The following is a 24,908-nucleotide window of genomic DNA, read 5'->3' on the forward strand; positions in this document are numbered from 1 at the left end:
GTTCACTTAACAACCTCCACAAAAAAGATCATCAAATCGGGATGGATACATGATCAAACTGACCTGTTTTGCAACCATCGCGACCTATGGGCCAGCTCTAATATGGACTTATGTCCGAGACTATCGGAATTGCTTTGTCTCCAATACGGTGGTTTGTTTTATGACACTGTATTTCCCTCCTGATGTTTTATAGCTCCAAGCAACATAATAAACAAGCTGAGGCCAAAATCCAAGGCCATTTGAAAGAGGAGGATTTGTTTAAACTTACGGTAGGGAAGCTAGGCCTTGACTTACAACCATTCGTTTAGTGACTTCTATATCAGTGGTTCTCAACCTTTTCCGGCTCCACAGACCTGGGAAGATAGTGCCGGCGTGTGTGGGGGCATGGTTTTACATATGCATGTGCAAGTGAAGTTTCACACACTCGCCTGCCACTTGCGTGGACCAGTTCCCAACCGGCCCTGGACCGATTCCCTGTCCTACATAGAAAAATCAATCGTGTTGCTTTGAGCAAGGTGTGAAATGAACTAATGGGATTACTACACAATTTTGCGGCTATGTGTTTTGAGTTTCTCTCTCTGGAGCAAATGTCACTGCCGAACTTCTACAGAAGGTCTTTTGATGACCTTCTAAAATAGCTTTCCTCGGCCTTTCTGGGTTGGTGCCCTGGTGTGTGTGTCGGGGGGCGGGAAAGGAGGGGAATGGTGTTGTGTGAGAGGTAGGCATGCGGGAACAGGGACACAGCTTCATTTGTGCTTCAGGCATGCGGGCACACAAGTGGAGGCTGTGTGGGCACATACCAGAGGTGGGTATTCAGCTGGTTATGACCGGTTCTGGAGAACTGGTAGTGGAAATTTTGAGTAGTTCGGAAAACTGGCATATCCCACCTCTGACTGGCCCCGCCAATCCCATCGATTCTCCGCCTCCTAAGTCCCAGCTGATTGGCTGGGTCTTCCTTGGTTGCCCTGCACAGGAGAATGGAGCTGGAAAGCAGGTTAGAGGGGTGGGGAGGGAAGGGGGATTTTGCAGTATATCCTTCCCCTGCCACGCCCACCAAGCCACGGCCACAGAACCGGTAGTAAAAATATGTGAATCCCACCAGTAGCACACACACTCATTAGGCGCTCGTGTGGCCCAGCTCCCAATGGTCAGTGGCCATGGCTCAGGAATTGGCAATCCCGGGTCTCAAGCAATCTCACCATAGGATGGGCCTGTAGATTCCCAAAGGAACAAAATGGCAAGATTGCTTTATAGAGAATCACTTTGGTTTTAGTTACTCAGCATTAAGGGAACGAAAAGAGATAATGGTTTCTGGTAATTTCTAAGTAGTTGCTGAGAACTGGGTGGTGGATAATAATATGGAGGAGGAGGAGAAGGGCGGGAGAGGAGGAAGGAAGGAAGGAAGGAAGGAAGGAAGGAAGGAAGGAAGGAAGGAAGAGGAGGAAGGGAAGGAAGGAAGATAGAAGGAGCAAGGAGAAGAAGGGAGGGAGAAAGGAAGGAAGAAAGAGGGAGGGGAGGGAGGGAGGGAGAAAGATGGGAGGAAGAAGAGGAGGGAAGAAAGGAAGGAAGGAAGGAAGGAGTAAGGAGAAGAAGGGAGGGAGAAAGGAAGGAAGAGGGAGAGGGGAGGGAGGGAGAAATGGGAGGAAGAAGAGGAGGAGGGAAGAAAGAAGGAAGGGAGGGAGGAGTGGGAGGAAGAAGAAGGAAGGAAGGAAGGAAGGAAGGAAGGAAGGAAGGAAGGAAGGAAGGAAGGAAGGAGAAGGAAGAAAGGAAGATAGAAGGAGCAAGGAGAAGAAGGGAGGGAGGGAGGAAGGAACAGGGGAGGGAGAAAGGAAGGAAGGAAGAGGGAGGGAGGAAGGGAGGAAGATGGGAGGAAGAAGAGGAGGGAAGAAAGAAGGAAGGGGGAGAAAGAAGGAAGATAGAAGGAAGAGGGGGAGGGAGGGAGGGAGAAAGGAAGGAAGAGAGGGAGGAGGAGCAAGGAATTGGAGGAGCAAGGAAGGAAGAGGGGGAAGAGAAGGAGGAGCTGAAGAAGGAGAAGGGAAGAGATTATAAATGCAATCAATGACTACAATTTACTACATTTTGAGGGAAACAGGCATTTACTTCTGGTATCTGGCAAAAATGCCCCATAGTGAACAATGGATTTGCTTAACAATGGTGGCATCCACTTAACAACCATCATGTTTGCTTTAGGACCACCACAGAAAAAGGTCATAAAATTGGATGTTGTCACATAGCAACTTCCTTTATGACTGTCATGCCTTACGACTGAAATTGCTGGCTCAATTACATCCATAAGCTGAGTGTCAGGATTCCGGCAGTTGCCCTAATTAAATCATTTTAATCAATTAAAACATTTCTGTGCTTGTTTTAGAGTTGCCACTGAGGACTGCTCGTATGCTTATGCATGTGTTCTCTTTTTAAGCTGTCACAGGGTGACTTCTCTGAACTATAAAAATATAAACATTAAAACCATGAAACTAGGGGAGATATTAAGCTATAGTAAAGGAGCATGCCACAGATGTAAAAGAGACACCACACCCCCCATCGTGGGCAGAAAAATATCACAAATTTAAAAGGCACGCCCTACTTGTGACAAAAGTAAACACTTGTGCAAGTAAAGGCTTTGCACATTGAAGGAAAAGCCCAGAAATTCCAAAACACTCCATGCAAAAAAGCAGTGGGGCTACCATCTTGACTTTTTTGACTTCCTCCCTTCCCATTGATACTCTTGGCATGGAAAAAGACCTTCCTACTTCCTCACATTGTTGTCCTAGGAATGTATGAACTATCATCAAAAGCCAGCTTGGGCATTTTCACACAGGAAATCATGGAATTGGCAAAAAAAAATTAATAATGATCCATAGGCAAGGCAACTTGACCTAGGCTGCAATATCCCCGATGGCCACAAAGTGCTGGTGAGAACTCATCTAAATTCTTGACCACCATCTAGTGGTGCTCTGAAGTATTAGCATCTTAGCTCTTCTATGAGAAAAAAGAAAAATCCATGAATTTTTATTTTATTTATTTTAATCCCACTTTAATTGTGGTGAAGTGGGTGGCAAACAAGTTTAATAAATTAATAAATATATGAATGAATAAATAAGAAAAACATGAATAAATGCACAAATAAACAATTTTTATAAATAATTAAAGAGGGTAAATATTTCTAATACTCATCCCAACTCCTATTTTCCCCACAACAACTGGACTAAAACACCCTTCATGTTCATGGCCATCTCAGCCAGAGTAATGACACTTGCGGTTCCAGAGTGCTGGAGGCCTGGAGAGAACCGGCCGCCTATCAACTAAATAGGAGGAATTGTCAGAATAAATGTCAAAGTGGACTAAGTGCTACTGTGGAAACATGTCTCCTAACATCTACGTTGTTTGTCAGAATCAGTGAGAACACTCAGTCCAAGGAAAGCGCACGTTTCTGGCCTCCGCAGGCATGATCCCCAAGCGCATACGGTGCATCAGTGCATCGGCAGCAAAAGGCCAGGGTGTAATTGGCCGGATTAAAGTGCTCCCTGCTCATTCTTGGATCTGCAGACGTGAAAGACCTTGTCCTCGCTGACAGCCCCACTTTGGGTGCCCATTTCCTGTCGGCCCCAGCCTTCGCTCCAAGGCAGATTGTAAACCTCTTGAGACTTATGGACACTTTTGGAAGAATGGGGGAAATGTTATTTGGATGTTGGAAGAGATAAGGAGAGCATCTCAGACAGGGGTTAGGGACAGATGGAAGCCAACATGGTAGGGAGGAGGAGGAGGAGGAGGAGGAAAAGGTGAAGAGAGATAGGGAGGAGAAGAAGAAGAGAGACAGGGAGGAGGAGGAGGAAAAGGAGAAGGTGAAGAGAGACAGAGAAGAAGAGAGAGAGGGAGGAAGAGAAGGAGGAGAAGAAGAGAAAGGAGGAGGAGGAAAGAGAGGAGAAGGAGGAAAAGGAGAAGAAGAGAAACGAAGAGGAGGAAAGAGAGGAGAAGGAGGAAAAGGAGAAGAGAGACAGGGGGAAGAGGAGGATTATTGTGGGGTCCTTGGAGCTCTCTGATCTTTGATATTTCTTGCAGACATTTCATGACCCAACTAAGTAACATCATCAATGCTAGAAGGGAGTGAGGTTTGTGGAGAGGATGACGAGGAGGAAAGCTGACATTTCAGAGCATCTTAAAGATTTTCTAAATGCATTAAGCTAGATTTATATTTTAAACCTACTTTCCTTCCTTCCTTTTGCCTTTCTGGAGTTCACTTGACACAATCTTTTGCATTCTTCACGAATCAAAGTACTGTTGGAACACAGAAATGGCTTCATTCATGATCTGCTTTACTGTCAGCCAACCAATATTGGTCTCTCTGTATAACAACCTGAAGGGACGTTCTACCTCTCCACATTTTGGCTCCCCAAACGGTCTCTGGCTATTGTTTTGTTTCAGGTTCTTTTCTTTTTTCCTTCTTCTTTTCCTAGGAATTTCATTTCCACCATTTGAAAAAAGAAATGCAGATAACAGGGTACATATTTCAAAGTCAGGATTCTCATTTTCTGTCTGAACTTTAATGCACAAAGGGCATTAAATGCCGCCTTCGGTCTGATCTAAGTATAGTATATAAAATCATACATTGCAATGTCCTACCAATGTCAATGAATACTTCAGCTTCAACCATAACAATACAAGAGCACACAATAGATACAAACTCAAGGTTAACCGCACCAAACTTCATTGCAGGAAATACGACTTCAGCCACAGAGTGGTCAATGTCTGAAATACTCTACCTGACTCTGTGGTTTCTTCCCCAAACCCCCAAAACTTTAACCTTATAGACTGTCTACTATTGACCTCACCCCTTTCCTAAGAGGTCTGTAGAAGGCGTGCATAAGTGCACCAACGTGCCTACCGTCCCTGTGCTATTGTTTCTTTTATTTTTCTTATTTTTGTATTTATATGTGTCCATGTATTCATAACTATGTTTTTACTTATACCTATTATCTTGTAAGCAACTGACAAACCAAATAAAATAAAATAAATAAATAAATTCTGGTGTTGCTTACAGAAACTGCCTCTCTGTTAACCCTTATTACATTCTTAGCAGGACTAGACTTCCTGTCTCTGGAACTTCTCTGGAGTTTTTTTCCCCCTCCTTTGCTGGTACTTTGCTTGTGTGGAGTGACCATTCGAAGTTGTAATGGCACTGAAAAAAGTGGCTTATGACCGTTTTTCACACTTACGACTGTTGCAGCATCCCCACAGTCACAAGAGGCTAGGCGAGGAGATGCGTGCCTTGATATGAGTGATGTTGAGTTGGCCACGTCCAGCCAGTCACATGACCACAAACCACGCCCACCAACTAAGCCATGCCCACAGAACAGATTGTTAAAAAATTTGAATCCCACCCCTGATTGTAGGCCTCTCTTAAGACAACAACCCTCAAAACATTTGAGCAATGTAGCTGAAAAATCCTATCAATTTAGGATTCTGAAGGTCCTAAGGCAAGGGTCCCCAAACTTGGCAACTTTAAGACTTGTGGACTTCAACTCCCTGGGAGTTGAAGTCCACAAGTCTTAAAGTTGTCAAGTTTGGGGACCTCTGTCCTAAGATATTTGAAGGACGCCAATTGAGAAGATGATACAAAACAAGGACTGTCCTGCTGGACTGGTTCAGACAAAAGGTCCATCTTTACTTCTCATGGAGATCAACCAGATGAATCTGAGATATTTCCAATAAGGAGGGACCCCGTTCTTCTGCATGGTTTACATGCAGCTGCAGTTTGGAAGCATCTCAGAGCTAACTATGCCCAACTGGGAGCCAATATTGAAACATCAAGACTGAAAACCCTCAACAGACTTGTTCTTCATGAAGTTTAAGCCTCTTCTAATAAAAATTCAAGAGCAACTTACCCACTGGAGAAGACCAAGAGCCATCTTAGATCTTTATACTGGCGGTCTAAGTAGCCATCCAGATGCCATTGGGACACTAGCAGAAATGGACACTATTTATTTATTTATTTGTCAAACCAAAATTGCAGACTTGAACCAACAAAATGAAAAAAGAAAACTAAAATATGACAGGGATGGTAGGCACCTTAGTGTTCTTACGCACGTCCTCTTAGGAACCTCTTAAATATGGGATGGAGTCAGAGGTGGGTATTCAGCAGGTTCTGACCAGTTCTGGAAAACCGGTAGCGGAGATTTTGAATAGTTCGGAGAATTAGCAATACCACCTCTGAGTGGAGATTTTACGGTATCCTTCCCCTGCCACACCCACCCAGCCACGCCCACAGAACTGGTAGTAAACATTTTTTGAATCCCACTACTGGAGAAAGTCCACAAAAGTTAAGTTGGAATTAAAACTATGAAAGTTTAGTATCTGAAACAACTGGCTTGAGTAAAATATTCCAGATTTTGACAATACAAAAATTGAACTGGTTAACAACCAAATTTAAAGTAGTTTACATTAAGTTTGGAACTGTTGCTCACAAGCGTTGCATTACAATTAAAGCTAGAGTAATAGAATAAAATATTCTTTATTGGCTAAATATGATTGGACACACAAGGAATTTGACTGCAGAAGCCCTCAGCGTACATACAAGCCACAAGTGATAAATCATGACCGTAATCATAAAATACAATCAACATAAATCATAAGATACCAACAACAAAGTGTTAGTCATAAGATGATAGAGGGATATGCAATATGAAAGATGAGAAGGTTATAGTAATACAGTCTACTACATGATCTGATTATCCTCGAGCATAAGACAGTGTAGTGTTTAGCAGAGTGATGGCATGGGGGAAGAAACTTGTGTCTAGTTTTGGTGTGCAATGCACAAGGGTGTCAAATTGGATTTCTTGGTGGGCCGGATCAGAATTGTAGCTGTCCTCTGTGGGACGTTTGGGGAGTGGGGAGGAGGAGATGGGACGAATAGCTTCCTGCAGCACCCTGCTGGCCGAAACGGTTTGCAGAGGAGTGCCCACATACCCCACTTTTGCTAGAAGAGGCACCGCAAACCAGTCCTTTGCTATTTCCAGGCTGGCTGTGTGGGCCAGTATCCAGTTTGACACCCCTGCCTTATAGCATCATCTTGAAGGAAGATGTTGAAAATAAACTAAAAAAACCTTTTTGAAGCAAAAAAATGTCATTTATAGGTAAGACGCTCCTATGTACAATTTTGTATGCAATACCTACATTTGGCCACAAGTGTCACAGTTCTAAACTACCCAACCTGACACTTTCAAGCCTTGTAGCTTAAGGTATTGTGCACAGAAGAGTGCAAAACATGCCTTTGTCAGAGTGCAAGAAAGCACTTAGGTCCTCTCCCTCCAATGTTCTTGGGTGATTGGGTTTTGGAGGCAGTTAACCCACTCATGGAGGAATGCTCCCCCACCCATAGAATGTCCTCTCGTCACATCCAAGAGCCATGTCTTCCCTTGTAATATTGAGGAATATTAAAAGTTTGGGAATTGGGAATCAAATCGGGGCATAGTTTGCAAGGCTGTGGATCAAGTCTCTGGCACCCACCTCAAGATCCCATCATCACTTTGGGGCATGACCCGCTTTTCATGCCAACATCTGGAATAAAATTAAAAACCACCTTCAAAAGAGCAGAGAGAGGAGAATGTGAGCCAGAAGTGTGTTCCAGCTACAAAAACAACAGCCTAATTAAGTCCTAGGCTGCATCAACAGAGGGATGGAATCAAAATCACGTGAAGTATTAGTACCACCTTATAAGGCCTCAGTAAGGCCACGCGTGGAATACTGCATCCAGTTTTGGCCACCATATTATAAAAAAAGATGTTGAGACTCTAAGAAAGGGTGCAGAGAAGAGCAACAAAGAGGATTAGGAGACTGGAGGATAAAATATACAAAAAATGGTTGCTGAAGTTGGGTATGCCTAGTTTAATGGAAAGAAGGACTAGGGACGACACGATAGCAGTCTTCCAATAGTTGAGGGGCTGCCCCAAAGAAGAGGGAGTCAAGCTATTCTCCAAAGCGCCAGACGGCAGGACAAGAAGCAACGCATGGAAGCTAATCAAGGAGAGAAGCAACCTGGAATTTAAGGAGGAATTTCCTGATAGCAAGGACAATTAATCAGTGGAACACAACTTGTCTGCAGAAGTTGTGTGGGTGCTCCAACACAGGGAGCTTCTAAGCAGAAACTGGACAGCTATTTGTCAGTAATGGTATACAGGGTTTCCCGTCTGAGGAGGGAGTTGGTCTAGAAGACCTCCAAGGTCCCTTTCCAACTCTGTTATTCTATTCTACCCAGAAGCTGGCATGTGGGTTGTAACATTTCATAACCCAACTGGAATGTGGGGATCAAAAAGCCAATTTCACATAATACTGAATCGAGCTTGCAATCTGAGCCGGGTGGGGAGAAGGAATAGAAGTAGGCAATTAAATTAAGAGCGAACGACTTAGCTGCATCAAGATCTCCTTTTCAACTTCTGGGTCAAATGAGGCATTTCAGACAGAAGAGCTTTGATAACACAGCCCAAGACGTAAGTGGTTTAATTTTGCCAGAATTATTATTCTTATTAGATTTTTTTTTTTAAATCCTGTTTTCATTAATTTTTAAGTTACTTGAGGAGGGAAACTCCTTCTTTGTGCTATTTTCCCACAACCACAAGCCTGTGAAGTGGGTTGGGTGAGAGAAAGGGATTGGTCCAAGGTCACTCAGCCGGCTATCATGTTTAAGGCAGCACTAGAACTCACCGTATCCCGGTCGTTGGCCTGGAAGCACCCAGCCAACTTTTAAAGTGAGACTAGAACTCACAGCCTCCAAGTTTTTGGCCCAAAGTCACCCAATTGGCTTTGTGTCTAAGACAGGACGAACTCACCAAGCTGATTTTCATGTCTAGGTGGTACTAGAACTCACCGTTTTGTAGTTGATCAGCCCAAATCACCCAGCCGGTTTTTGTGCCTAAGGCAGAACTAGAACTCACCGTCTCCTGGCAACTGGCTCAAAGTCACCCAGCTGACTTTCATGCCAAGGTGGAACTAGAACTCACCGTTTCCTAGTGATTGACCAAAAAGTGGAAAGCCCCCACATCTTGCCATATCAACGTGCAAGAATGCTACATTTACCCATCAGAGTTTTTGCAAAGTTCTTTCCTCTTCTGCAAGGATTTTTCTTCCATAATTGAATGAGAAACAATTAGGGAAAAAAATGAGATAATTTTCCTGACTTACTATGGTTGGCCTAGATAGCTATCCGCACCTAGAAAGTGCTAAACAGAGTTTGGTTAGTACTTGGATGGGAAACCACAAGGATTTATCCAAATTGTGAATTCTACATAATTCACATTTATAGTAAACCATATTTGTAGCAAATCACATTTATCCACCATTCAAAAGCAGTGATGGGATTCAAAAAAATTTACTACTTGTTCTGTGGGTATAGCTTGGTGAGTGTGCCTTGGTGGGCATGGCGGAAGAAAGATACTAACCTGCTTTCCAGCTCCGTTCTCCTGTGCAAGGCAACTAAAGGAGACCCAGACAATCAGCTGGGACTCAATGAGAGGCAGAGAAGAGATGGGGTTGGCGGGGCCAGTCAGTCATAGGGGGTATTTGCTGGTTCTCCAAACTACTCAAAATGTCTACTACCGGTTATCCAGAACTGGTCAGAACCTGCTGAATATACCACCTCTGATTTGAAGGAGAAAATGAAAAGGCTAAGCAGGAACCAAAGATAAAGAGTCTACATGCAGACAAGCAGGGATTAACACCAAACAAGCCAGCACACAACAATATCCTAAAGAAGGAACTACCAAGGAGAAAAGCGCACCTCACCAATAGAGAGGCAGGACTAACTATTATATGGGTAGTGCAATCATTTGTTCAATGATCCAAAGTTACTGTTGCACTGAAAAAAGTTGCTTATGACCATTTTTCCTACTTATGACCATTGTAGCATCCCCATGGTCACATGATTTAAATCAAACCCTGGGCATATTAGCAAATATTTAAGACAGTAGCAGTTTTGCTACTTTTGTGATTTTCTGACAAGAAAGGTCAATGGGGAAGCCTGATTCACTTAACAACTGGGGTGAGAAAAGTCATAAAATGGGACAAAACTCACTTGACTGCTGTCTTGCTTAACAATGGAAATTTGGGGCTCAGTTGTGATCATGAGTCAAGGATTACCTGTAGATAAGCAAGAAGCAAGCCCAAACTCACGAGCACCGATGATGTTACTTAATTGTGTCATCAAAAACTCCAAACTCAGAGAGCACAAGGATTCTATAGGAATGGAGACCACCAAGAGAACTCTCAGAAATCGAAAGCCATTCTGGAAAAAGACAGGGAAAACTGCCTCCACAGTTGTTGCCAAGAACACAACACAGATATGTATCCACAGATGTCCATCTATCACCAGAAGCTTCATCATCCTTAGAAGTGTGTTTCTCAAATTTAAGAGTGTGTTTTGCAAATTTAAAATGTGTGGATTTCAACTCCCAGCATTCTAGGGAATTGCATGCTGGCTGGGAAATTCTGGAAGCTGAAGTTCAGACAAGCTGGAGAATTCTGAATTATAATGTTCTACCTTGCCAGGAAACGCAGAGGAGAAAAAAAACATATCTGTTTTTCTCCCTTCCTTGGCAGGATTTCTTTAACGTTTACCTCTACATATGCTCTCTGTCTCCCTCCCTTAGTTGCCATAGGAAAAAGTTAACAAAAGTTTCCATGCCACAAAATTTAGCCACAAGCTTGGAAACCGTTCCCTTGAGAACACAAGGGATTTCTACACAAATGAAACAATGCCGAAACACACTGTTGGGACCTTCTTGTCCTGCACATAGAAAAGTGTACTGCTACGCCCAGCAACATAACAGAATAACAGAGCTGGAAGGGATCTTGGAGGTCTTCTAGTCCAACCCTCTGTTCAAGTAGGAGACCTTATACCGTTCCTGATAAATGGCTGGTCCAGTCTCTTCTTAAAAACTTCCAGTGATGAAGCAGCCACAACTTCTGGTGGCAAGCTATTCTGCTGGTTGATCGTTCTCAGTGTCAAGAAATTGGCGATGGCCTGACCCAGAGATACTGCAACCATCGTACATTCATGGCAGTTGCCAAGTGCCTCAATTCTGACTCCATGACTGTGGGGTGCAAGGACTGGTCATAAGGGCAAGGACCGGTCATAAGTAAAAGTTTTCAGCACTGTCATAACTTTCAAGAGTCACTGAGGAACAACTGTAAGTCAAGGATTGCCTCTGTTATCCTCCGATATATTCTTCTAACAGGTACAGTAGCTTCTCAAAAGCCAGTGCTGAGAAAAGTCAAAAGTCAAGCTTCTCTTTGTTATTTTTGTGCCTTCCTAATGCCATTGTTAGATAAAATACTCAGCCTCTTCTCAGGAACAAGTTTTTGTTATTATCAGTGCAGCCATGGAAAGCGTACGGTCCCAGGTCCTTAAAACAAAGTCTGATGATAGATCGATAGAGAGACAGACAGAGATAGATATCTAGATAGGTAGGTGCGCAGTAGATTTGTGTGAACCTCACGGTAGACCTCATGAAACCTCTTGAGATGTTGGTGGTCTTGGAAAGGAACGGCTCATGGCTGGTTTCTTCTGTCATTTGGCCCATCTGAGAAGACTGCAAAACTGCATCCTAAGTGGTCAACAGATTCTTCCGCCTCCCCCGCTCCACCACACACACTAATCCTTCTGATAATTCATCTGGATCTTGGGACATTTTACCAACATACAAATTCTATCAAGAAAGAAGTCCATTGAAACAGAACCAAGTTGAAGAGCAGCAGTGGAAGAGGGAGGAGGAAGAGGAGGAGGACGAGGAGGAGGAGGAGGAAGAGGAAGAGGAGGAGGAGGAACATAGAGAAAAGAAAATCAGCTCATTGCTGCAAATTTCAGGCTTTGAAACCTGGAGACAAACCGTTAGTAACTTGGAAATGTAGGTTTTGTGTCCAAAACTTTTAAACCTTTGAAAAGTTTAGTTGACAACTTTGTAGAGGATTTTTTCTTTCTCCTTTTTGCAAATCTCTTTTTCCCCTCTCACCCCTCCCTCTCCCTCCCTCCCTTTCTCTCCCCCTCTCTCCCCCTCTCTCTCCCTCCCTCTCTCCCTCCCTCCCTCTCCCTCTCTTTTTCTCTCTCCAAAATAAAAACCTGACATGAGGGGAACTGACTAGCTGAAGTGAGAATGAAGTGGGCAACCTTCCATTCCAAATGGGTAAAATTAAAATCTAGTAGTGGTTCCCAGATCTTCTGCATGCCTGAACTGGGCTTTTTCTCCAATCCTACCTCCAACCCCACAACGTCGCATCAAAAGAAACTATAAGCCAACTATAGAGAAGTTGGAAAGGCAAAAAAGCCCGCTCTTCTCACCCAAATGTTTGAGATTTTACAGTTTTTTTCTACAGAACAGGGATCTGCAAACTTGGCAACTTTAAGACTTTTGGACTTCAACTCCCAGAATTCCTCAGCGGTTGAAGGTGAACTTGGTGGGCGAGGGAGAAAGAACTTTTTGGATAAGCAATATATTATCTTTGGTATTATTTTTCCATCTCTCAGTGTTGTTTCTTGCATGCTCAAAATTTAGGGCTGCTGAAAACACCTGTTGAATTGTGATCAAAAGAGATGAGAACTGGGGTTCCCGATGCATCCTTGAATCACTTAGTTTCTCCCTGAGGCAAAACCAGACGGGAAATGAAACTTTCCTGAAGAAGAAAAACAATCCAAATATCTAGTTGGACCTGCAAACCAGCCTGCAAGACTTTGTCTAGCCAGAGATGGCAGTCATGAGTTTAAGAGTTTTTTCCTGCCCCTTAGTGGTCACTGGTAAGTTTGCAGTCTAAATGTGGAGGTTTCCAATAATTTTTCCAACATTTGTCATCACGTTTGCTAACCAAGCGTCATATTTTTAAACATGTTGTTCCTTGGATAAGGAGATTGCTTGCCTAATAAAGTCAGCAAATGATTGTTTATAGTATTCTGTTTCTGTTCTCTGTTAGGAAGAAAAATGGATTCAAAAAGCAGAGGAATTGGCCCGAGGTGGCAAATGGTCAATGAAACTTCTGTTCCCTCTCTGACTCGTTCACTGCATCTATTCATCAGCAATTCAGTTCTGCAAGTGCCAAGAAGCTTCTCCAAAAAATGATTTAAGTGCATACAACAATTGAACATTACAAGATAGGCCCAAAGCAGCAGAAATATAAAAGTCCAATGTGTTCTGACTAGGATGGGCAAGGCGGATTTCTTCAAGATTCAGGAGCAAAAAAAAAGCAGGGTTGAGCTAGGGTGAAACAATTGAAACTTCCCTTCATTTATCCTCCCTTCCCCTTCCTTCCCTCTCTTTTTTCTTTCTTTTCCTTTCCTCTCCTCTTCCTTTCCTTTTCTTCCCTTCCTTTCTCTCCTTCCTACTTTCGTTTCCCTCTATTTATCCTCCCTTTATCTCTTTCTTTTTTTTCTTTTTCTCCTTCCTTCCTTCCTGTTTCTCTCCCTCCCTCCCTCTCTTCTTCTTTTCATCCCTCCCTTTCTCTGTCCTTTCCCCCTTCACTTCTTTCCTTCTCTCTTTGGCCTCCCCGATTGTTTTCCTTCCTGTAGCCACAGATGGCAATATCTAACGGGCCAAGAATGGAGGTGGATAAACCGTAGCATTTCGCCCCCAGAACATAAGCCCTGGTTTGCTATTGCAATTTAAAAGCCAGATATCATTACTAAGAAAAGGGGGATTGGGCTGCAACATTGCATCATGAAAAAGAAAAATGGTGATTCTCATTTTTTTTTTCATGGGGCAATTTCCAGGTTGGGGGAAAGTTTTAAAATTATATTTTATTTTTGAGAGAGGGGACAGCCCGGACAGACCACATTAATAGCCTCTGTTGCCCCTGAACAAGAAACAGATCATTCCTCATTTCTATGCCAACTGCTCTTCCTCTGACAGTAGTTAGTCTAAACAGCTTTCTAGTCCTCACTGTGCCTCTTGTGTAATTTCCTATAACGTAGGGAAGAAAGGTTCTTCCCCAAGCTGATTTCCTCCCGTGATTTCCAACATTCTCTGTCCCCACATTTGCAATGCTGCCATAGTCAAGAAAGTAGGCATTTGGAATGAAGAATCAATGTTTAAAAATCCAAGCCAGGTAGTTTAGCTGGTGTTCTAGACAGAGACCAGCTGGTTTGATGGATCCTGAAGGAATCACTTCACCGTGTGAAGTGCTTTTGCTATAACTCAATAACTGAGGATGGGGTGTTTTGTGTCCTTCCTTCCTTCCTTCCTTTCATCCATCCATCCATCTCTTCCTTCCTTTCTTCCATCCACCATCCATCCATCCATTATCCATCCATCCTCCATCGATCTACCCATCCCTTCCTTCCTTTCTTCTATCCATCTTTCCATCCTTTCATCAATCCCTTCCTATCTTTCATCCACCATTCTTCCATCCATCCATTCCTCCATCCATCCACCCCTTCCTTCCTTTCTTCCATCCACCATCCTTCCATTTATTATTCATCCCTCCATTCCTCCTCCCTCTATCCACCCAACTTTCCATCCTACTATCTATCCATCCCTTCCATCCTTCTTTCCATCCATCCATCCATCCATCCCTTCCATCCATCCATCCTTCCTTCCATCAATTATGCGTCCCTCCATCTATCCATCCATCCATCCATCCCTTCCATCCATCCATCCTTCCTTCCATCAATTATGCGTCCCTCCATCTATCCATCCATTCATCCATCTCTTCCTTCCATCCATCCCCCCATTGTTTTTAGGCCATAGAAGGAGAAGGAGAAGGAGAAGGAGAAGGAGAAGGAGGAGAAGAAGAAGAAGAAGAAGAAGAAGAAGAAGAAGAAGAAGAAGAAGAAGAAGAAGAAGAAGAAGAAGAAGAAGAAGAAGAAAAACTCTTCACATGTTAAGTTGGGAGATATAAAGATATAGTATGTGAATTTCTTTTTGCCAGTATATAAAAACGCTACCAGCATTTGTAAATGAGGGAGAACCATGTTAGGATATTTAATTTAGTAGATAGGACAGTAAAGGACAGTTGCAGTTGATTGACTAGAGAGTGCTGGCTCCTGCATGAGGCAATCTACGCTATGATTGGCTGTCGTAGGTATGAAGGGGGCGTTTCCTTTCTTTCCCGCCTTTTTTCTTCTGTGCGTTCTGCCTGTTGTTAATTTTATCTCATGAAGTTCCTGTGTACCTGACTATTTTATGTTCTTCCTTTTCTGAACGATGACAAAGACTACTGAAAATTTGAACATTAAATATATTTACATAAAAGACTACAAATTTATGTCTGTGTCTCCGACTTCATCTGGACAGCTGCTGTGCAATTCCATGACACGAAGCTTCTACTTGGTGGCCCCTAAAAACTGTCATCAAATATGCTTTGGGAGGGGAAAAAAGTTGCCGTAATTTGAGGGAATCCTTTTTTGTTTTAGCTACTGGAGAAGATTTTTCTTGCAGATATTTGAACATAGGCAAACAAACTGGACCTCATCATGCAGGGAGTTTGCAAAGTATGGTCAAAAAAAGTCAAACATGCAATGTGCATAAAAATACTTGAGGCTTCGATAGGACCAACTGAGTCACCAGCTTGCCTTTTTTGACCTGATCCCGTGGACCGCTTGCCATGGTTATGTGTGCACCCCCTGCCCCAATACTCAGTCAGCCTGATTTTAAAGGGAGGCGGATAAATAAGAAGCAACTCACTGCTTAATTTAAAAAAAAAATTACAAAAATGATGTTGAGGCTTTGGAAAAAGTGCCAAGAAGAGCGACTAAGATGATTAAGGGCTTGGAGATTAAAACATACATGAAGAACGGTTGCAGGAATTAGCCAGTCTAGAGAAAAGAAGGAATAGGGATAATAGAATAGCAGTATTCCAGTTGTTAAGGGGCTGCTGTAAAGAGGAAGGGGTCAACTTATTCTCCACCTGAAGACAGGACAAGCAGCAATGGATGCTTCTAGACTTCCAGCTCTATTCTGATTGATTGATTGTTTTAAAACTTTGGGAAATTTCAGTTTGAAGTAAAGAGCAATTTTGAGCTGTTGCCAGATGGGGCTTCAGGGGTCATAGAGCAGGGGTCCCCAATTCCCAAGCCACAGCCCAATTCTGAGCCTTGGATTCTTTGGAACCGGGCTGCGGAAGTGACGAGCGTATACATGCCTGTACATCCCCATTTGTGCAAGTAGCGATCGAGTGCATGCATGCATGCTCCATTTATGCGATGGGCATATGTGCCTGCTACTCATGCAAATGGAGCTGTATGCATGTGCTTGCTTGCCGTTCACCTGGAACCATTCCCTCTCCTCTTTTCTCCATTGGGCCGCAAAGCTGGAAAGGTTGGGGAACTCTGTCGCTAAGAACCAAGCGCCCCCATGGATTCTGCAAACTGGGCCAGGAAGATGACCAAATGTCTGCTGCAACTGACAGCTCCACAGAGGCATGTGCCGAGGAACATAGATTATTCCTGAGTGTGCAAAGGGCATGTGCAAGGGTGGAAGATGGCCAAATGCTCACTCTTTTGGGGTCACTCCTATTAAAGGAGACTGCATCAAAACATGAAAACTGAGTGTCTCTTTTGTACATTTCTTAAAGACGCAGTTCTGGAATGGGCTGCCCCAGATTGGTGTCTCTGTTTGCCTTGGTAACTATGAATATCTCCAGAGGGGTCTGCTAGAGAAGATAAGAGACCATCTATGAGCACAGACTGATGGAATATCTTTGAATCTCCCCCAGTGGAGTGAGTCTGCCAGAGAAGATAAGGGTCTGTCTATAGGTAGAACCTGATGGTTGACCTGTTTCTGTATTTGAAGGAGATACTTGTTTGTGTTCAAAGGGGCCACTCCCAGTTTTAATTTCTCTGCGTTCTGTTGTTTTGAGAAAAACAGGATAACTCACACACACACAAGAGAAGGGAGGGGGGGAGAGGGAGGAGGAGGAAGAAGATGAGGAGGAAAATAAAGAAGAAAGGAGGAGGGAGGAGAAAAAGAAAAAAGGAGAAGGAAAAAGTATGAGAGAGAAAGAATGAAGGAAAGGAGAGGAGGAAAGTGGGGAAGAGAAAAAAGGGGGAAGGGAGAAAAAGGGAAAAGGAGGGAGATTTCACTTGTTAAATTTCTGCCCGTTGCCTCTCTGTTACCAGCTAAGCCACCAGACCTACCTCTCAATTTTCATGCTTTGATACCCACCAATTTCATACTAGTAAATTCTGGGTTCTGGAATAGTGTACTTACAAACACTTCAAATTCCACTGGAGTCTTTGGCAAAGCATGTGGCTTCAGGGATGAACAAGGAATGCAGGCTGCCAGTGTCCTTTCCACAAAGAAACTCCTCTGCTATCACCAGGTGGACAATTCATCTCAACATGGGACAATTGGAAACCTGGAGCCCCAATATTTAAAATTTATCTTGTCAAGGGATGTTCATCCTATTGAAGTTTATCTCCGACCAAATATGCCTTTGCGTCCCCATGCTCTGCCCTATTCTTATCTCTAGCTACAACAAGCTGTCCTTTGCTTCACACCCAGCTGTTAAAAAGCACCAACTCTGGCTGGAAGCAAAGTTTATGAACAGCTCTTGGGAAAAAGTTCTTGAAAACCCCTCAGAAGAAGAATTTGCTCTTTTGGTTTCCATGAAATGAATCTCTGGACAGCCGAGAAGAACATCACTGACATCCTCAATTCGTTTGGAGCGGCTGGTGCCAATTCATGTCTCCATCCCCCACGAGGACTAGAATCTTTAAAAAATCAACACCCCGAGGAAGAAGAGCCGCCCAGCCCACTTACCTGGTTGAGTCCCAACAGATTGCCATCCAGATTGGATGTGATGCCTGAAAGAATGGCAGTGCCCACCACGGCGCCCAGGCACTGTGCCACAATGTACATGACCGCCCGGAGGATGCTGATTTGGCAGCTGAGCAGGAGACCTAAGGTCACGGCCGGGTTCAAGTGGGCTCCGCTAATGTGGCCCACGCTTTGGGCCATGGTGGCAATGGAGATGCCGAAAGCCAAAGAGACTTTCACGTTGTCTTGAATGGGCGTGATAGTCTTGTTGGCCATCACGGGGAATTGGAAACCCAGGGCTGAGCCGATGCTGATAAAGATGAAGAGACTCATGGCCAAAAATTCGGCCACGACAGCTCTCCAGAATGCTTTCTTCTTTAATTCACTAGCCATGATGTTCTTCTTCCTTCTCCGTCTTCTCTTTGTCCTCCTCCTTTCTCCTCTTCGCCCTTTCCTCCTTTCCTTTCTCCCCTAAGGTCCTCTTCTAGCCTCCTCAGCTGGCTTCCTGCTGCCTTAAGAACTGGGAAGTGAGAAAGACAGGAGAAGACAGGATTATTTATAGGGTTCTGGGTGGCCAGGAGGAGGGAAGGGTGTTGTACAATGGGAGGAAAGAACCTCAAGCTTTCTGCTCACTGTTAAACTGATGCAAAGCACCATCCGTTGCTTGCCAATTTTTTTTCCCTCCCTCTTCCCTTAGCTTCTCCCACCCACAAAACTTTTACTCCCTCACTTCTTCCTCTGCAGACTCTGTTCTTCGCGGCTGCTACACCATTCTTCTTTTTGAATAATTCCCGATTAACCAGCCACCACCGTGGCTCCTATTCAGGCTTTTTAAACACCTTTTCCTCACCTTGCACCTAGGCAAACACAGAAATGAGCCACAATTAAAGCCCTTTCTGACTCTCTTAACCAGAACTGCCCTAGTTGAGTTTTCTGGAAGTGTTTGCAAGTGGTTAAGTCTCCCTTGCAAGGACTGTGAAGACTAAACTTTAATTTAAAAAAAATAATAATCGGAGGTACAATAACCAAATAGGGAATGGTTAATCCTTCACTTTTGCAGCCATAGGGGAGATAGAAGCCTTCTCTGATTGGGCTTTTTAAAAGGTTGTGATCAATTTCTCTCTCTCCGGTAAATGGTTGTTAGGAAGCTAATCCCACAAAGGACAAATTTGCACAGTCTTGGAAACAGGAAAACAAAGCAGAAAAAAAAAATATATGTATGATTGTTTTCCGTTAAATGCCAGCAAAAGAAGTGGGAACTTATACTCACTTGAAAAGTGGCTCCTATCAGCTTCAGAGGCTGCCATGGAAACCCCGGGAATTTGGCTCACTCCGTTTAAACTTTTCGAGTTTTATCTCAGATTCCTTCAGTAGCTTGTCTCTGAACTGCTCTTTTCGAGCCCAACGTGGTGACAGCAGATCTAGACTCGGGATATATTTTATTTGTCTGTGACATTCCTTTTGGGTGAGTAGTCTCCAGGGATCTGAAACAGCTTTAACAGGCCTGCCTAAACCATGATCATATTCAGATTTAATGCAGTAGATGTTTAGCGGCTTTATCAGAATGTCCCGCTGAAGATGAAACTGGGTTTTTCTTTACTTCTTCAAATATTTGCATGGTCAAATTAACCTCCAAAGTTATCCGTTGGGTACAGATCAAAGTGAAAGTGCTTGGATACCACGATGTGAAATTCAAGCAGCCAAGAATAAAGTAGGTTTTATAGTGACAGTGAGAACAATTAACGAGTGGAACGGCTTGTCTCCAGAAGTTCTGGATGCTCCAACACTGCAGGTTTTCAAAAAGAGGTTGGACATGAAGGTGTACGGTCTCCTGCTTGACCAGGGAGGTTGGACGAGGTCCCTCTATTATTCCGCTTTCTGTTATTTTTAAGTTATTCTGCACTGTAACAGCATTTGATATAGGGCAGGAGGGGGAGCTAAGAAAACTTTTCTGCTGGAAGCGATTTCAACCCTGGAAGAAAAGAAAAAAAGATCAAAACAAAAAACTTAAAAGTAGTGTGTAGAGCTGTTTTCCATCACCAGGGACTATACAATTACAGGCCAGGTTTCTACATCAAAAGAGAAGGAAATTCTATAGATGGTACAGTAAGTGTCTATTTAGAAAAAAATGTACAAGATGGCTTCTATATGTGTTTGTATCCAGCCCTCATGAAGCAATATAAAATGCTCCAAGTAATATTTTAGAATTTGATATGTCCTTATATCTATGAGCAGTACAAAATGTATTTCTCTCCCACAACGACCCTGCAAGGCAGTCCAGTTTAGAGGAGACCGATGGGGTACAAAACAGCCTGTGAAGTCTCATGGTTCAGCGGGGACTAAGTAGTCCTTGACTTATAACCACAACTGAGAAGCGAAATCTTCATTGCTAAGCAAGACAGCTGTTAAGTGAGTTTTGCCTCATATTACAACCTTTCCTACCATAGTTGTTAGGTGAATCACTGCAGTTGTTAAGTTAATAATACAGTTGTTAAGTGAATCTGGCTTCTCTATTGAATTTGCTTGTAGAAGGGCGCAAAAGGGCGCAACCGTCATAAATACAAGTCAATTGCCAAGCATCTGAATTTTGATCACATGACCATGGAGATGCTACAATGGTCATAAGTGCGAAAAATAGTCATAAGTGACTGTAACAAACGAATAATTGTAAGTCAAGAACTACCTGTAATCAAGCTGGATCTCTTATTGTTAGATATCTCTCCTGCATTCTTTACAAAACTTCCCAAGCTCAATGCAATATATGGTACTTTCTTTTTTCATTTCCTTTGCAGTAACAACAACCTTTTGAAGTAGTCTGAGTTGAAAGAGGGAGACAGGGACGAAGTCCAACCCAGGAAGCTTCTATGGTGGAGGAAGAGTAGAACCTGGATTTCCATTCTTTCTTCTTCCTCCCCTCCTCCTCCTCTTCCTCCTCCCTTTCCCCTCCCTTTCTCCCTCTCCTCTTCCTCCTCCTCCTCTTCTCCTCTTCCCATTTTTGACTCCTGTCAACTACCAAGTCCCTGCAATATTTTGGCAACATTTTAAAACTGATTTATTTATTTTTTATTTTTTTATTTATTTTTATTTGTCAATTGCTTACAAGATAATAAGTATAAGTAAAAACATACTTATGAATACATGGATAAATATAAGAAAAATAAAAAAATAAACAACAGGACAGGGGTAGGCACATTGATGATCTTATGCACACCCCCTACAGACCTCTTAGAAAAGGGTTTGGGTCAATAGTAGACAGTCTAAGGTTAAAGTTTTTGGGGTTTGGGGAAAAAAACCACAGAGTCAGGTAGAGTATTCCAGACATTGACCACTCTGTGGCTGAAGTCGTATTTCCTGCAATCAAGTTTGGTGCGATTAACCTTGAGTTTGTATCTATTGTTTCCTCTAGTGTTGTTATGGTTGAAGCTGAAGTTTTCATTGACAGTAGGACATTGCGATGTATGATTTTTTTATACTATATTTAGATCAGACCGAAGGCGGCGTAGTTCTAGGTTTTCAAGGTCTAGAATTTCGAGTCTGGTGCCATTGCCTTCTTTCTAGGGCTGAAAAATACTTAAAATCACCTAGCTGGCTCCATGCCTAAGGCAAGACTAGAACTCACAGTCTCCCTGTGATTCTAATGTACTCCAAAACATGGTTCTCACCCACCAGCATGGAAATCATATCCTCCAAAATGCAGAAAGTACTTTTTGTTCTGTGTTGGACCTCCTTGTGGCACCAGTTGTTGTTTTATCTTAACACATATACACAGAGAGAGAGAGAGACATTTAAGTCATTTCCTTGGGCAATGCTTTGCTTAAATCGTGCGCATGATTTGTACTTTGAAATCTGAAGCAGGCCCAGCCCAGGACTTTCCTCAATTAGTGGTTCACAATTTTTCTGAATCACTAGCACAATATTGAATTCTGTATAGCAGTTATTCTATCGCACATCAGAAAATTATTAATCATAAATACATGTTTTTTAATATGTTAGATATGGTCGAAGGCCAGTTATACATATATGTTTAACATCTGCACTGTATCAAATATATAGAATATGCAGGATATAATTAAAAACAAAAATAACACAAGATTAAAAAAAAAACCTCACAGCACACTATAATCAAGCCCATGGCTACTGATACATTGTAGGAAATTGTTTGAAAATCAATGCCCAATGATATTCTGGTGCTGTTTTTAAAATTTTTTAAAGCTGGTAGGTTGAAAAAGAAGATAAAATACTGAGAGCCAGTTTGCTGTAATGATAAGGTATTGGCCTAGAAATCAATACGCAATGAGTTCTAGTGCGTTTTGGGTACAAAAACCAAAGGGATGACTTTAGGCCAATTTACCAGGAGACAGTGAGTTCTAGTCCCGCTTTAGCTGTGAAAGCCGGCTGGATGACTTCAATCACCATGAGATGGTGAATTCTAATCCTACCTTAATCACTTTGAGCCAATCACCCCTTGAATATTCTAGCCAGATGGTGACCAGAATGATCATAAACAGAAACTTATGTTCATTTCAAATGAACATATTCTTTTAGTTTTGCAAATTTGTTTTATTGCTCATACTAAGAACTGAAAATTCAAATGCAGTTTTCAAAGATCCATGTTGGATTTTGGTAAATGGTTTTAAAAAAAAGTTCTATTCGTAACCACAATGCAACTGAGCCCAAAATTTTCACTGCTAAGCAAGAAAGTTGTTAAGTGAGTTTTGCCCCATTTTTCAATCTCCTTTGTCACTGTTGTTAAGTGAATCACGGCAATTGTTAAGTTAGTCACCTGGTTGCTAAGTGAATCTGGCTTCCCTATTGACTTTTGAATGTCAGATGGCTGCAAAAGGGAATAACATGACTCCAGGACACTGCAACCATCATAAATATGAGTTAATTGCCAAGAGTCCAAATTTTGATCACATCTATGAGGAGTGCTGCAACTTATATAGGTATAAAAAACAGTCATAAGCAGGGGTGGGATTCTACCAGTTAGTACCTATTCGCTAGAACCGGTTGTTAACATTCTAAGCAGTTCAGAGAACCGGTTGTTAGAAGAAATTACTGGGCTAATCCTGTAAGGAAGGCAGGAAGGAAACATTCTGGTGTTGCTTACAGAAACTGCCTCACCGTTAACCCTTATTATATTCTTGGCAGGACTAGACTTCCTGTCTCAGGAACGTCTCTGGAGTTTTTTCCCCTCCTTTGCTGGTTCTTTGCTTGTGTGGAGGGACCATTCAAAGTTACAATGGCACTGAAAAAAGTGACTTATGACCATTTGTCACACTTTTGACTGTTGCAGCATCCCCACAGTCACGAGAGGCCAGGCGAGGAGACGCGTGCCTCGATGTGAGTGATGTTGAGTTGGCCACGCCCAGCCAATAACATGACCACCAAGCCATGTCTACCCAGTCACATGACCAACAAGCCACGCCCACAGAACCGGTTGTTAAAAATTTTGAATCCCACCCCTGGTCATAAGTCACTTTTTCAGTGCCATTATCACTAAACAAATGGTTGAAAGTTGAGAAAGTCTGAATTTCTGCCACAAATGAACCAAAATCTTGATTCAAAGTGAATTAAATATTTTATTTTCCCATCTACTAAAGGGCAACCTGCAGATTCATGAGGATTAGTGTTTAAGCACTTCTAATAACCAGGATGTTTTTAAATTATCTGACTATTTACATCTTTTCTTGAAACCAGCGTTCACAGGAAGAAATACTCTGGCCAATATCTTTTGAATTTTTTTACAAATTTTTCTTTTGCCAATATAAGCTGTTAAAATCTTAGTATCAATACTGAGGAAGGATAAAATGGAGGCTAACTCAGATCAGGTCTTTACTGACTCCAATATTACAGTAGTAGAAGCATTATGGTTCAAAACTGGAAGCACTTTAGAGTCATAAAATATTTGCAAATTAAATATTTACTAAACAAAAACTGGAAAATAAATGAGGACAAAAAATTACAAAAGCATACCATAATCATAACCACTAGAGCAGGTTTTGACAACCTTTAGTCATTTTAAGATATGTAGACTTCAACTCCCAGAATACCCCACCCAGCATTGCTAGCTGGGGTTTTCTGGGAGTTGAAATCCACACATTTTAAAATCTTTAGACCCAGCAGAGACTTCATAATGTATCAGGAAGAGGATTTAGAGTAGCACTTAGACAGAGGCAACTTGGAATTAAGGAGAAACTTCCAGACAGAACAATGAACCGGTGGAACGACTTGCCTTCAGAAGTTGTGGGTACTCCAACACTGGAAGTTTTCAAGAAGAGATTGGACAGCCATTTATCTGAAATGGCATAGGCTTTCCTTCCCGTCCAGGAGATTGGACTAGATGACCTCCAAGGTCCCTTCCAACTCTGTTGTTAGTCCTATTATTTCTCATACTTCAGAACCTTAAGATATGCGGACTTCAACTCCCAGAATTCCCTCTCCAGCATGTTTTAAGGTAAATGAACTTCAACTTGCAGCTGGAGAATTCGATGCATCTTAAAGTTGCAGAGGTTGAGAAATACTGCTGATAAATTAAACATTAAAAGATAGTAGAAGAAGAAAGAGAATAGGGATGCAAATAACTTGGAACTTTGTCTTTCTGTCCATCCATCCAACCATCCATCCACAATCATTCATTCGTTCATTTGTTCGTTCGTTCTGCTTCCTTTATTATAAGTAACTTAAGGTGGCAAACATACATAATACTCCTTCATCCAATTTTCCACAGGAGCAACAACCCCGTGAGGTGGGTTGGGCTGAGAGAGAGTGACAGGTCCAAAATCATTCAGCTGGCTTTCGTGCCTAAGGCAGGACTAGAACTCACCGTCTCCTGGTGATTGGCTCAAAGTCACCCAGCTGGCTTTCATGCCTAAGGTGGGACTAGAACTCACCGTCTCCTGGTGATTGGCTCAAAGTCACCCAGCTGGCTTTCATGCCTAAGGTGGGACTAGAACTCACCGTCTCCTGGTGATTGGCCCAAAGTCACCCAGCTGCCTTTCCTGCCTAAGGTGGGACTAAAACTCACTGTCTCCTGGTGATTGGCCCAAAGTCACCCAGCTGACTTTCATGCCTGAGGCGGGACTAGAACTCACCATCTCCTGGTGATTGGCCCAAAGTCACCCAGGTGACTTTCATGCCTGAGGCAGGACTAGAACTCACCGTCTCCTGGTGATT

The 24,908-nt window shown here is 42.7% G+C and overlaps 1 protein-coding gene across 2 annotated transcripts in view; it reads right to left on the reverse strand.

The window, feature by feature from the left end:
- Positions 1 to 18,377, reverse strand: part of AQP1 (aquaporin 1 (Colton blood group)) — a 31,894-nt gene extending 13,517 nt beyond the window's left edge. Inside the window, exon 1 of one of the 2 annotated variants that reach the window (XR_015740312.1) lies at positions 17,736 to 18,374. Coding sequence is in view for 1 of the 2 variants with exons in the window: in XM_026720291.2 (XP_026576076.2) it covers positions 17,736 to 18,125 (390 nt within the window). In the remaining variant the exon portion in view is untranslated. Of the gene's footprint in view, positions 1 to 17,735 lie in introns of both variants that reach the window. The other variant, XM_026720291.2, reaches the window with a different exon arrangement.
- Positions 18,378 to 24,908: the final 6,531 nt, after the last annotated feature.

Source organism: Pseudonaja textilis, chromosome Z (genome assembly GCF_049901715.1).
Source record: "Pseudonaja textilis isolate UNSWEBS1 chromosome Z, rPseTex1.2, whole genome shotgun sequence".
NCBI lineage: Eukaryota > Metazoa > Chordata > Lepidosauria > Squamata > Elapidae > Pseudonaja > Pseudonaja textilis.